General features: G+C 45.7%; 1 protein-coding gene across 8 annotated transcripts in view; it reads right to left on the reverse strand.

The window, feature by feature from the left end:
• The window catches only part of MAP4 (microtubule associated protein 4), a 219,784-nt gene that overhangs the window by 142,241 nt on the left and 63,027 nt on the right, over positions 1-14,516 (reverse strand). For all 8 annotated transcript variants that reach the window (XM_090048017.1, XM_090048021.1, XM_090048020.1 and 5 more), the window contains exon 3: positions 4,190-4,452. In XM_090048017.1, the coding sequence (XP_089904143.1) occupies positions 4,190-4,433 (244 nt within the window). In that variant the 5' untranslated portion in view covers positions 4,434-4,452. The remainder of the gene's footprint in view (positions 1-4,189; positions 4,453-14,516) is intronic.

Below are 14,516 nucleotides of genomic sequence, written 5' to 3' on the forward strand. Positions count from 1 at the left end.
TCCACGTGGGCTGGTAAAACTGCTCACCCAGCAGAAAGCTGCCAAGCCTATTCGCATACAAATCCCACATGCAGGGGTCTCCAAAGTGGGGTGCGCGCAAGACGACCCATTGGGGTGCAGGAAGAAAATATTAGAACTTCTTTTTATATTTATATTTAACTAAAATAATACGAAAGAAATTAAGCTTTACTAATATTTAATATACGGATTGACACTGGCGCCCTCACTCGGTCCGTATGTCAGACGGTCACGTGTCACATACGGTATGCGAGGTGTCCTGAGGGAAGAGTGGGAGTTCCACATATACTGGGGGGGTGTGCTCGAAAGTTTTTTTTTACTGATAGGGGTGCGCAATCAAAAAAAGTTTGGAGACCACTGCCACAAAGCACGTGCATGCAGCAAGGGCCTGTGCCTGCCTTCCCACCCAAGGGGCCCGCAGGATATCATCCAGGGTATTTGTACAGGGGGCCGCAGGAAGATGAGGAGACACCACCTGAGCAAGACAGGTAACAAATGTAAGGAGTGCCCAGGTAAGAAACAGGGGTCCAGACAGTCTCCCATATCAGGCAGTGGCGCACGCAGCTAGGCAAGGCCTTAAATGCCTATATACCAATGCCCGCAGTATGGCGAACAAACAGGAGGAACTTGCCCTCAGAAGAGCCAGTTCAGACCCAGACATAATAGGACTTACAGACATGTGGTGGGATTCATCCCACAACCAGGCAGTCAGCATTAGGGGCTATCAGCTTTACAGGCGGGACAGAGAAGAAAGCAAGCTGGGGGTGGGCGCTCTGTGGCAAGGAGCAAGACACATCCTCTGCCAGCAGAACGGGGTCAAAGGAGGGGAAAGCTGAAGTGCTCTGGGTCAAGATACAAGGGGGCCATGGGGAGAGGAATCAAATGGTGGGGGTCTACTACAGACCCCCCAACCAAGGGGAGGAGCTGGACCGGGAATTTTCGGGCCAGCTTGCAGAGGCACTTAAGGCAAAGGATGTAGTGGTCATGGGTGATTTTAATTACCCGGACATCTGCTGGAAGGAGCAGTCAGCCAGGTCGGACCGTTCCCGGAGGCTCCTGGCCGAGATACAGGACCTCCACTTAATCCAGGAGGTGCACGGTCCCGCCAGAGGAAATGCCCTGTTGGACCTGGTCCTGGCCACAGGTGATGACCTGGTCAGGGGCCTCCAGGTCCTCGACTGCCTGGGTGACAGCCATCATCGCTTGTTGGAATTCACCATCCAGCACAGGGTGTCGAGGGCCTGCAGCAAGGCGGTGGCCCCAGATTTCAAGAGGGCCAACTTCAACAAAGCTGAGGAGATTAGTGGGAGAGGTGCTGGGGTTCCCGAAAGCACGAGAACTCAGTGCCCAAGACGAGCGGTCGTTCCTTAAGGAGACGATACTCGGGGCCCAAGGGGTGACCATCCCAACAAAAAGCAAGGGGGGCAGGAGTGCCTGAAAGCCCCCCTGGCTCACCAAGGGTGTACAGAAATGCCTGATTGCCAAAAGGGCAATGTACACCCCGTGGAAGGAGGAGTGCTCTCTCCAAAGAGGAGTATACCTCCTCTGCTCGGGCCTGTAGGGGGGCTGTCAGGAAAGCTAAGGTGGACATAGAGCTAAGACTAGCATTCAAGATCAAAGATAATAAAAAGTCCTTTTTCAAATATATAGGGAGGATGAAGGCAGCACCGGGAAATGTGGGGCCCCTGCAAGATACGCTGGGCAATCTGGGGGTTGCGCCAGAGGAGAAAGCAGATCTCTTCAACCAATTCTTAACCTCTGTTTTCTTGGGCAGGGACCACGACTTCCCCACCGTGACGCAAGACGAACTCGAGGGGAATGCCTCCAGACCTCAGGCTGGAGAGGACCGGGTTAGAGAGCTTCTGGCGGGGCTGGACCTGTTCAAAATCAGCTGGTCCAGATGCTCTCCACCCCAGGGTGTTGAGGGGGCTAGCAGGGGTTATTGCAAGGCCCTTGGCACGGCTTTACGAGCGCTTGTGGTGCTCGGGCCAGGTGCCAGATGATTGGAAGATAGCTAATGTGGTCCCCATCTTCAAAAAAGGGAGGAGGGAGGACCCAGGCAACTATAGGCCCATCAGTCTTACCTCAAACTTAGGGAAACTCTTTGAGAAGATCCTCAAGGAGCACATCTGCGATGGGCCGGCTTCAGGGATGATGCTCGAGGGCAACCAGCACGGTTTCATTAGGGGCAGGTCATGTCAGACCAACCTGATTGCCTTTTATGATCAGGTCACAAAAGCCTTGGATGCAGGTGTCGCTGTGGACGTAGTCGTTCTGGACTTCAGCAAGGCCTCTGACACCATCTCCCACCCCATCCTCATTAAAAAATTGGGTGACTGTGGCACTGATGCCTACACAGTCAGATGGATTGCAGATTGGCTCAAGGGTCGCACTCAGAGGGTGGTGGTGGATGGGTCATATTCGACCTGGGGGGAAGTGGGCAGCGGAGTCCCCCAGGGCTCGGTCCTGGGGCCTGTGATGTTCAATTTCTTTATCAGCAATTTGGATGACGGGGTGAAAAGCAACCTGTTTAAATTTGCTGATGATACCAAAATTTGGGGTGAGGTGAGCGCACTAGTACGGAGGGAAAGACTGCAGCAAGACCTGGATAGGTTGCAGGGGTGGGCTAACAAAAACAGGATGTGTTTCAATACTGACAAGTGCAGGGTGCTGCACGTGGGCAGTAGTAACCAGCAGCACACTTATAAGATGGGAAACTCCCTTGAGAGCACGGAAGCAGAAATGGATCTTGGAGTCATTACTGACTCCAAGATGAACATGGGCCGACAATGTGAGGTCACGGTTGGAAGGGCTAACTGGACCTTGTCGTGCATCTCGAGCAGGGTAAGGAGGTGATCCTCCTCCTCTATGCGGCACTGGTCAGGCCGCAGCTGGACTACTGCGTCCAGTTCTGGGCGCCGCACTTCAGGAGGGATGTGGACAGCATGGAGAGGGTCCAGAGGAGGCCACTCGCATGATCAGGGGTCAGCAGGGCAGGCCCTACAAAAGAGAGACTGCGGGACCTGAACCTGTTCAGCCTTCACAAGAGAAGGCTGAGGGGGGACCTGGAGACCATCTATAAACTCACGAGGGGGGACCAGAAGGGTTTGGGGGAGACGCTGTTTCACCAAGTTCCCCCCTCCCGGCATAACAAGGAATAACGGCCACAAGTTGTGGGAGAGGAGGTTTAGATTAGACATCCGTAACTACTACTTCACGGTCAGGGCGGCTAGGAGCTGGAACCAACTTCCAAGGGAAGTGGTGCTGGCTCCTACCCCGGGGGTCTGTAAGCGGAAGCTTGATGCCTACCTGGCTGGAGTCATCTGACCCCAGTTTTTCTCCTGCCCAGGCAGAGGGTCAGACTTGCAGATTTACAAGGTCCCTTCAACCCCACTTCTATGATTCTGTACACGTTCGTGCTGCAGTGCCAGGAGCTTTGAAAAGCACCCACAGCAAAAGCATCTGGGTGCTTTTCAAAGCAGCAAAATGCATGCTAGCGCTGAGGAAATGGCTGGAACTAACACACCTCGAGGGTGGCTTAGTTCAAAAGCGCACCGCCACCATTTTCTGCGTGCTGACAGTTCTCTGCTTTTAGCAGCACAGTATGCGTCAGCTCATGCGCGGAGCAGACTCGAGTCGGAGGACAAAAAGGTACGCATACAAATGCCTCCAGCGATTACAGCACAAGCCAGCCAGGCAATACAGATTCTGTCAGTCAGTCAGATACAGACTTCAGCAGTCACCCAGCTTTGCGCAGCTCTGGGATGAACCACACTATGGTACATAAAATACTGAGTCTATGTAGTCATTAGAACTTTTACTAAAACTTTCAAAACAGGTCTCCTAGCATTAAATCCCATGATATGCGTGTCCTGTGAAGCAGGAGTACCCCATATCCTATTTTACATATTTGGAAATTGAAGCAGGGAGAGAGAGTGATTTGCTCCAGGTCATGCACTAAGACCTGCACACCGCCACAATCAGAATCCAGATCTCTTCACCCCCAGTCAAGAAGTCCAATCGTGAGCCAATGCTCACTTTAAAATGGTATATAAACAGCTGAGTTTTAAACAGGCAGAACATCCTGCAGCTTTTTATATTGATGACGACGATAATAAAAATAATATTGATGGGGTATGTAACGCTTTGGTCTTGTGTTTAAGACACTTACGTTGCACCTGAACACCTTCCGTGTGGGATTTGGATTTTTGATCCTGGTTCCCAGCCTTTGCATCATCATCATCATCATCCAGTAGAGGGACGTAGTCGGTTTTGCCCACTGTTTCGCCAACCACATCATCAAATTTCTCCGCTTCCAGAGTGGCAATGAAGTCCCGTTTTATTTCTGGCTCAATCTCTGGTGGTGGCTCTGTCAGGGCGTCTGCAAGACTGAGATTGTTATCCAAGTCAGCCATGGCTCAGCAGCTCTGTAACCTGGAGAATGAGAAGAGAATCAAATTTTAATGACAGCTTTTGTACAGCTACTTGGATGTTGATGCTGGCAACCGTTTGCTTGCCTCCCATCCCACAGCACAACCAGATGTAACAATTGCTTCAGGGCTCCGTAATTCCCTGATGCTCAGAAAGTGTCAACAAAGCCAAGCCAAATCTCCCGAGTTTGCTAAATGAACATTCAATTTCTAGCAGTGCTTGCAATCACAGCATTAAATAAATGCCACTACCTGGCTGGAATCAAGAATAAAACAATCTCCTGCTAGGTTTAGTCTCCACCCAGAGCCAGGAGTTAACCAAGTATCCTCAGCAGCAGAAAACCAGACAACACACAGGAATTGAGCTCGAGCAAGTCACCACCAACCTCCCCTGTGAAGACTAATGTTTTACCATAATCCCTAGCGTATACTGCAAATTGTCGTGCTACTTGCATCCTTTCCGTCCAGTGGCCTGGTTGCATGTTGTTCTCAGCAAACATTAGTTACACCAATTAATGGCCACACCCAGCACTGATGTTAGAAGGTGATGCTTTAATAAATTAAAATGCTAAAAACCCTCCAAGTTTAATTACTGGCTATGTGTAAAGAATGTCATCCAGTCTTTTCTCCATATGCATAGGTGTTTATTTTAGCTGTCTGGCAAGGAGCAGGCAACTTGCACAAACCGGAGTAGTGCAAAAATTCGTTGAACAAAACAGCAGAGATCTGTTTGTCAAGTAGATTCCCAACTGCGCGTTGCTTACTTTAAAAAGGCATCAGTGCTTACGTAGAGTTACGAGGAGATTTAGAGAAACATCAAGAGAAGGCAGGCAATGGGAAGATGTGCCTCATGTTTGCCAAAGGGGCTTCCTTAGATGTTGATTTATTTTTTCCCAGACTAAATACCATCTTACAGAAGACAGGCCGCCATTTAAAGTCACATTATGATCTCCCAGCCACAGAGTAATGAGGACATGATAAGAAATACATACCATTTATGCAGTTTTTGCATATGCTGTTAAATACTGAATAAAGATAAACAACAAATTGCTTTGCTCCATATTTGAATGTGGGAATACTTTGTGTTAAAAAAAAAATCCACCCTTTAACCAACAAAAAGTTGTACCATTTAAAAATGAAATCTAGAAGCTACTTTAGAAAAAGGTTGTTCTAGATGAAAAACATAGGGGAAAAAAAAATCAAGTACAACTATACCAACTGAAGTAAAGTAAGGCTCAACTTGCAGATCATTTGATACATTATTAAGGAGCTTGCAAAGATCATTATCTGAGCAGCGTGACTCATCATTTTACAGTCATTCAACTGCAACACTGCACAGGACCCAAAGATTACACATTTCAAAAACACCAAGGCTGAAAGTCTTGTCCATAAGTAGCCAGATGCACAAAGGCAAAAAGCTAATAACCATGAAAATATTCAAGGGTTTCTTTTATAGGTATCGCTGGATGCCTGGGACTCAAGTAGTCACCCCACAGCATCCCCCAGACAGTTATAATTTTCTGGCAACAGCCAAACCAACATCCTGCAGCATCCAATGCGCAGACACTTTCTACATGCAGTCAAGAAAAGGTGTTGCTACTAGTCTATGAATTTTGATAAATCTTTACACACTCCAAGGCAGTGTTGCACATCCTTCTGTGTATTACTTTAATTAGAAAGATTATTATTTATGCACTTTGGGTCAAGCACAAATGGAAGGTGAAGTTTTCGGTTAAAATATACACCCCTATTTGCAAACTGCAGGAAATGAAAGCAGAACTAGTACTAACAAGGTAATCCCCTAAAATACAGAAGTTTCGATGTCTCGTACAACTTAAACCTTTTACCTTTAGATTTGTACTTGGCTGCAGTTCAATTAATCCCTAGCCTCCAGTCACAAGGACTGAAACATCATCAAGGAACAAGTTTCCTCTCTTTGCTGGTTCACGGTCAATGTTTAAAGGTAATCAAGCATTTACCATATAATATTCAGAAGCACCTCAGTAGAAATTTAGGTTTCTAAATCACTTATTTGATCAATCAATCCACTACTTAAATCACATTGTAAAACCAAAATGAAGAACCAAGTCTGTAATCAGAAAAGAGTTATCAAGTCCAATACCCCACAAAGACTCGGTACTAGAAAAGAACAGGACATAGACAGAAATGCGATTCCTGCTATTTCTTTGGTCATGGGACCTTAAGGATGTCACCAGCACCTCATTCTGGTGGCACTGTCTTTTGTCTGAGGCCAATACCAATATCACAAATCCTAGACCACAGACTTGTGTAATGTTCTCCAAACCGCAATCTAAACAGTTATCTGTAGTCTAGTCCCAAAGGCAGCACCTCCCTCCTTCTAATACTTCCATGAGCTCATGACCACACAGCCCAGCGAGTGCAGACCACAATGCCAAAGTATTTCCATCAGCTTGCAATTTTCTTGCAGTCAGTCAAGACTCAACCAGTCATTTTATTTTTATTTGCATTAGTTTAAGTCTTGAGTTGTTTTAGCAGAGCCTCTTCTTGATGCCAAAATTTAGTGCCATCTGTGATAAGTCACAGCCATGTTCTACTCGACATTTTTAGCGTCAAGGCACCCCCTTGTTAGACTCTGGGCACCCCTTGGAAAATACTAGCTCTTAGCTTTCCACTCGCTGGACTACGGAAAAATGTTAGATCAATTCTTCTGTTACAAAGAACTCAGACCGACCGCAACAGGTGAGAAAGTTTTTGAAACTATGGCCTCCTATTTGCAATCCATGGGTCTCATCTTGTGAATCCCCCGTAGATGAAGATACCCAACAGCAGAAGAATGGACATGCCAGCAGCCGAGTCCTTACCACCAATGACCCGATGGCATGAACATGCTGTACTGGATTTGTATATGAATGTCTCAGCCACCTACATGCTGGACGGAGTCAAATGCTCCAAGAAAGTAATGAAGTGGGGCTATACCGTTGGTCCAGCCACCTGCGACTGAAAGGCAGAGCCCTATGCAACACCTGCTGCGATGCCCCCTGCTTGAAGGCACATGTACAATGAAAGACTTTGCAAAGTACAGCAAACAAGCGCAATCCCGTGTCACAAAAATGATTAAATGTGGTATAGGGACACAAGATGAGAAGTGTTTGCATGCCTAACAATCCTTACAAGGCTTAAAAATGTACAATGCTTAAGAGCATCTCATGGCATCCTGACTCAAATACAAACCTTTACTGACTTGCTTGAAATAGGGGGTTGACTAATATTCAGCTGCCCCAGTATAAAATGGTTGTCTGCAGTGGGACTCCCTAGGTAAGAGAATGACAGTCTTCCCTTAAGATAGGGAATTAATAGGCGAGTCCAAAATAACTGCAGCAGCCAATTTGCAATCAGCATGTTCAACTGCAAACAGCAAGTAGTCTAGGAGGAAGACGCAGATCCTACTGATGCTGGATCACAGCTCTCGCCCTTTGTCTCTCTCGTCTATCTGCTTTCATAGTGAGGCAAGTTTGCTCAAAATTATCAATACCTTGTGATGCGCCAGGGCATCGCTGGGTATGATTCAGAGCTCAAGTCTCCCAGACAGTGATGGTAATATGGCATTTCTTCCGATTGGCCTTCAAGATATCCTTGAATCTCTTCTTTTGCCTACCTCTAAAGCACAGACCACGAGTGACCCATGGTCACCCAGCATTACGCAGGTCAAACAAAGCATCAAGAGTCATAAAAACTTGTACAACCCTATAATTTTTGTCCTATAAGGAAAGTGAGTTTATGGGCAGCTGGAACATTCAAGAAGCAAATTTAGCAGCCCTTGTTCCACAGATATGTTTTCTCATCTTCCTTCATAGCACACGCTGAGGTAGGGGAAGCTGCAGTGTAAATCATCCTTAGAGCAGGAAACATTTTGGATCCTGAAAACTGAGATGGTCCCATCAAGACTAGGAAAAAAGGTGTGCCATGATTTCTCTCTCCCTGCACTTTTTGCAAAAAAGAAGTTGTATGGATTTCCTATCCTATCTCCATAACAGTATGGCAACCTCAGCACCTTCAAACCTATGCAACAAGACAAACCTACCAACTTTCCGCAAATGCCTTGCTGATGCACAATTTCCGCAGACTCGAGAAATGAAGCAAAGTCAGCCTACAACTAAACAAGAGACCTCAATCACCCTCTACTAACCTAACATAAAATGTACATATTACTGGGGCACCTGAAAGCCTGGCAAAATTAGCAGGCTGATGCACCAACAAAAGCCATGCTCTGGCAAAATGGAAACCTCCAAAGATCTCCTGCTGAATTACTGGAGGACTTTGGGGTCCACAAAACTGGTGGTGGAGAAATGGGGATCCTGAACTTCATGCTTCCAGAAACGAGCATTTCAATGCAGGAACTCCCAGCCTGAATTGGGAACTGCAGTAACCAAATTACATGTAAAGTAAAAATACGCCTCTGAAAGGAGATTCCAGCCAAAAGCTTCTTCAGGTACCAATGTACCGACCCAACTAGAAGAGGACATTGGGTGGAGGTAGCAGTGTAGAGGCAGGCAAGTGAAAGCTGATGAGGAATGTGTGTGATGGTAGACGCATGCAAGAACCTTAACCTCCGAAGCCTAGTAAATGCTGCTCGTGAGTCTCTGAAAAATCAAATATGCTAGAAGACAGGGACTTTTTTTTTTAAAAATGGCATTAACCTTTTCAATAAGAGGGCAGGATGGAAATACAAAGCACCAAGCATTTTCAAGAAGTAGCTCTTTGAAATGCACTGAATAGCTCTCCAGCTGTGAATCCCTGCCCAGGCTCCTCTAAAAATTGCTAAGAGGTAGCAGAAACAAGAGCGCCAGGATTATTCGTTAACAGCTCACTGTATAATTGAAGATGTTTATCTCTGGAAGAGCCCTAGCTAACCTCTCACATTTTCTCCCAATGGGCCCGATCATGCAGCCCCTTTGCTTCAAAGAAAAGGTGAGACAGGCACGTCATCGGTGCCCAAAAACAAAAAGCCACTGTAAAAGCCGAAACACAAAAACAGCACTTCTTTTGGAGCTAGCCGTTGCAGAAAGATTAAGACATCCCCCATCTTAGGGGCTGCATCCCACAAAATTAGGACATCTGTTCTGGGAAAGGGAGTGTGGAGCTTTCTACAGAGCAGCCAACACTGTGAGCACCGTACAGACACATACCACGCCCCAATATTGTGGGCACCTATTTGTTCTTTTCTTTTACAGCCAGCTTATGACTACGTAAGGGCCTTTATCACCACGAGGACAACCACAACCGTTTCTCCAGACGGAAACATGGCTTTCATAGGCATTAACATCAAGGAAGCTGAGGTGTAGAGAGGTGACCCTAAAATTTCTTCAGTTTTTCTCCTTAGAAAAAGGGATCAAATGCCATTTTACTGGTGTTTGCCTCTGTAGTAACCCCACCGGGTCAGAGCCAGTGCTGATGTGTGCACCATTCCCACGCTCCTCCCACTATTTGTTCCTTCTTCCTATTTAGGGGAAAGAGTGAGATAGACATTTCCTGAGCTCCAGTTTCGTTTTACAGCTCACATGGCTTTACTGCATACCATCCTCTCCAAAAAGTCTGTGTACACAGAGCCTCTGCATTTAAAATGGCAATCAGTCTGGCGCAGACGCTACTCATCGTCCGGCTCGGGGATGGGGCAAGGGAAATACAAGACAAAGGCTTTCAGAGGACAGTTTTATGGACTTTGTGCAAGAGATGATTTACACTTTATGCTGGATGTTTCCATGTGCAGATAAACATGCTTCCCACAGACTGGCAAAGAAGATCTGCTCCTTCTGGAGGAATATACGGCCTCCCCCGAGTCCTGCAGTACAGATGAGAGTATTTGCTGAAGTCTAATCATTGCAGGAATCTGCACGGTCTTCAGCTCTGCCAGACACTCGTGACACAGCACTTGCAATCCGCTTCTCAGAGCCACCCAAAGCAGTACTGTAAATGCAAGTCCAATCTGCATCAAGCAAACTCAACTCAGTCCCCCAGTACCCCCTTTCTCTCGTCCAAATCCAGCAGCTCAGGAAGGTACTTTGATTTCTGACGTTTCATCTCCAAGCACTGATTCTCAACTGGGTGCCACAGAACCCCGGGGTGCTGCGAGGTCCCTTCCAGGGTGCCAAGCAATTATTAGCACCGTTAAAGGTGTCCGAACGCCTACATACAATTCACAAGGTAAACCTAGAGATTTCACACAGCCTCCAAAACGTTCTGACCCGTTGTGGTCTGAGTTTTCAGCAGAAAAACAACTTTTTGACAACAGAAAAATACTGGAGCAAAGTGAAAGCTAAAAACTGGCATTTCATGAAAGGGAGGGAAAAAAAAAAAAAGTGATCAAGATCCACTGTCCTAGAGTATTAACTCTACTTGCCCTTCCCAGCCAAGGAATCAAGAACTCTGCTCAGGGCTCAAGGTCAAATACATTTTGGTCAGGTCGTTCTCTTACAAGGCACTGCACCTGGAGCAAATGAGGTTTCCTGACATTTAATCCAAGTCCAGTTTGACACAGATTTGGTAAAGCCATTTGTATTCTTTCAGTATCTTCACTCTCCTTTAATATTAGCTTCCAACTCAAGAGAACGAAATCTGTGTTGTAAGGAACAGAAGCAGCTCTGCCATACTTGTCATCTCTCTTGTCCTAAGTCAGCCTGCTTTTCTTAGGCTGGGTTACTGCATGAGCTACTACTGCTCGTTGAAGCATACACAGGAGTATGACAGACAGACAAGTCATCACTTCTCTTCAGCCCTTGTAAAAATAATCTTTGTATGAAGGGATCTGCAGTTTCTTAAGGAAAGGAACAAACACTGTTGACTTGCTTGGTCAAGATACCAAGCACCTTTTATACTTCGTGGGCAGGTAAACCATATTCAAAAACTCTAATTGCATCACACTATGCTAAAATACCTTTGTATCCTCCACCCTTGTATGATTAAAGCTCAGATTTTGAAAACAAATAAGGTCTGGATGTCCTAAATCACGCACAACTACCAAAGTCACCGAGGTCTGATTTCTTAAGAGGCCGACTACCTGGTAGCCCATTTGATTTCAGTAGATAATGTGAATGCAGCTTACCTATGATAAAGGGCAGACCCAGAATTCATTTACAACAACTTGATTATTTTCCAATAGGCATGTTAGATACAGTACTACGGCCTCTTAAGTTAAGACAGACAGTCAAAAGGCTTGAGGCTGAATCGATTCAATCTTGACAGGTTAGTCTAAATTGTGTAGATTAAATTGATGAGCAACTGAACAGACATTCACTTTTGATTCCAGAAATGCAGCCACGTGCATACCGTGGCCCAGGCCAGAAGCCGGAAGGCGCTAAGAGCAGGCCTTCCTGCTCGGCTGGAGCAGGCAGCTTGAATCTGGAGGGGATCTGTGACAGAAGTTCAATAAACTATTTTAACTTAAATCAGTTAAACCTGGATGGGTGTGGTATCAGACTTATCTTAAACTGGTTTCAGCCATTTTGAAACTGGTTTAAGGCCACTGTACATCTGCTGTGTTACAAATTTGAACCAGTTTATGATCACTGATCCCAGTTTGTGTGCAATTTCTATCCCTAGTCTTAATTGTCCTATGCTAAAAACTTATACTAAGGAATGCAGATATTCATTTCCCCATAATGCCAACTTCCTTCAGGTCAAGCAAATTATACATAATTTCTTAAGAGTCTTACATAGGAATAAACGCAGGTTTATGGGCTAGCCTTTCACGGGGTATCACCTAACAGGTTAGATATTAGTTACAATAATATGCTTAGGGTGATAAGACTAAACACAAGGCCTCTCATGCCTTGTGCCAGCCAGTGCGTTTGCTCCACTGTGCAGTGGTGTTGTTTAGCTAAACCAAACCCTGACTCTTCCCAGGTAGCGAGGATCCAAACCCTCACCTGTTCCCCTCACCAAAGGATCTTGTCGTCTTTCCTCCCTTTTGGGCATCCAATGGTGGCATCTTAGAGATGAGGAATGTCGCGCCCTGCCCGACTCACTGTGCTCCAGTCCTGGAGCAGTAAAGTGATAAAAGCTGCCATCTACTCCAAATCCAAGTTACCCCTCTTACTTTCCATCAGCCCTACTGCCTACAAGTTGGCCCCAAGGTATGGATCACTAGGAAACCTTCCATCACCACTGCAAGTCTATTTTCCTAAGTACCACTTTAACAGAACCCTCAATGGATTCCCCTTCCATGGTGCTCTTTGCACATGCCCCTCATACAGCCCTTCCACATTTCTCCTATACTGAAGCAGCAGAACGTGACCATCTCTGGCTCCCTCAACCTTATAACCTGCAATTCCACATGCTCAGGGAGCTTCAGTCCCTGGACTGCTTCCTATCTGGCTTTTGCACAGGGAGTGGGGCTGAGCTGGCTAGGAATAACCACCCCAAGCCAGCCTGTCCAGCAAAGTCACAGTATGTTGACACAAAAGATATCCCAAGGTAAAGAAAGGTGTGACCCTACAGTGGGTCTGCAACAGGTGCCCAGGTACGTCCTCATATCCTGCATTAAACAAAACAGCCTGCCCCTTGGTGAGAGAATGGGGAAAGCAGAACAGTAACAGCATGGAGGCAATTACCACAGAGTGGCTAACAAGCTAGGCTAGAAACCCGTTTTAAGGTCTAACTGGTGAAGCCATAAATTTACTATAGCGCTTTCTGTATAGTATCACTCACTCACTGGGCGTTGGCTTAGTCTGGGAGATCTCTCCCCCTTTTCCATCCAGCTGCTTACTCCTGTATTATCCACAACTATATAAAAAAGTACATCCAAAGCACGTCTTTAACAGCTCATCCAAATGATGTGCCAAAAGTTACAAATCCAGTCCCAACTATGCCTTCTTAAATGTAGGAAGATACAATTTACAAACAGACAGGATGTGCAAAAGTGATTAGAAGTCTGGCTATGTGCATCAGCTATAGATACATGTACATGTATATAAAATAAACCACCTTTTTTTATATAGAAGCAGATGGGTTCCCTTGATCACCTCATTTGATTATGCCTGGCTAAATAGATTTATTCAGGCTTTCCAAAATGCACAGGTAGAATCAGTGGTTTCCATTATAACAAAGCACATCTCTTAATATAATAAATGAAGTTTTGGAGAAAAAGTCACAGCTTCCAGCCACACCTTCCACCACTCATACAGTCACGTTCAACAGCACAAGCTAAAGAAAAGATCACACAAGGTACTGAACAGTCTCTGGACTTCACATGCAAGCAGAGGGTATATGGCACCTGCCAGGACCGGGCTCTGAGAAGTCCCATGACTTAGAAGGCCCTGCAGGATCACAAGTAAAGACCCAAGTCACCTCCAGCCAGTTCAGAAACATCAAGCGTTCAGGATGTAGAAATACAATTCCAAGACGTTTATACAATAGCCTCCTTTTTTCATGCAGAACCTGAATTCAGAAAGCCTTTTCTGAAGGGTACAACAAGTTTGTGTTTTTGTTTTAAGTGACCATTAAATTGCTACTCTCTCCATACCTGCCATATGCGGTATATCATTTTGCAGTTCTGCACAGGGCAGAGAGCATTTAATGGGTGCACCCCTGAAATAGTGACTTAACTGCTCAATTGCTACCTTAAGAAAAATAACCCCTTTGAGAAAGCTTGTTTTAATTGTACTGGAAGTAACTGTCTCACTGCTTTGCATGACTGGGGCAAAAGACCATCCAAACAAAGAGTACTAACCCAAAATGTGGAACAGCCAAGAACCCCTATAAAACATCTAGGCTTTCATTCAAGCAACTAAATTTGATAGATCGCCATTGTTCAATGCCAATAAGCAAGTGATGGTGCAATGCCTGCATTCGCATCCCAGTTCATTTCTACCTCCGAGTGCCACATCAGATAATAAACCTCATTTCAGGAATGTTTTCATTTAAATGAAGCTATAACTCACTTTGCTTTTAAAGCAAACAAAACCCAGTTAGAATCATTATTGTTTCCTCATGTTGCTATTGCTCAGTCATTTCCTCTTTCCAGATGTCTGATGAGAAGTGGAAGTGGTGACTTACCAGGGCTTTATTAAAGCTTCCTCATCTTTTTGAAGC

The sequence above is a fragment of the Crocodylus siamensis genome, chromosome 5 (genome assembly GCF_052110815.1).
Source record: "Crocodylus siamensis isolate JL-2025a chromosome 5, ASM5211081v1, whole genome shotgun sequence".
Lineage (NCBI taxonomy): Eukaryota > Metazoa > Chordata > Crocodylia > Crocodylidae > Crocodylus > Crocodylus siamensis.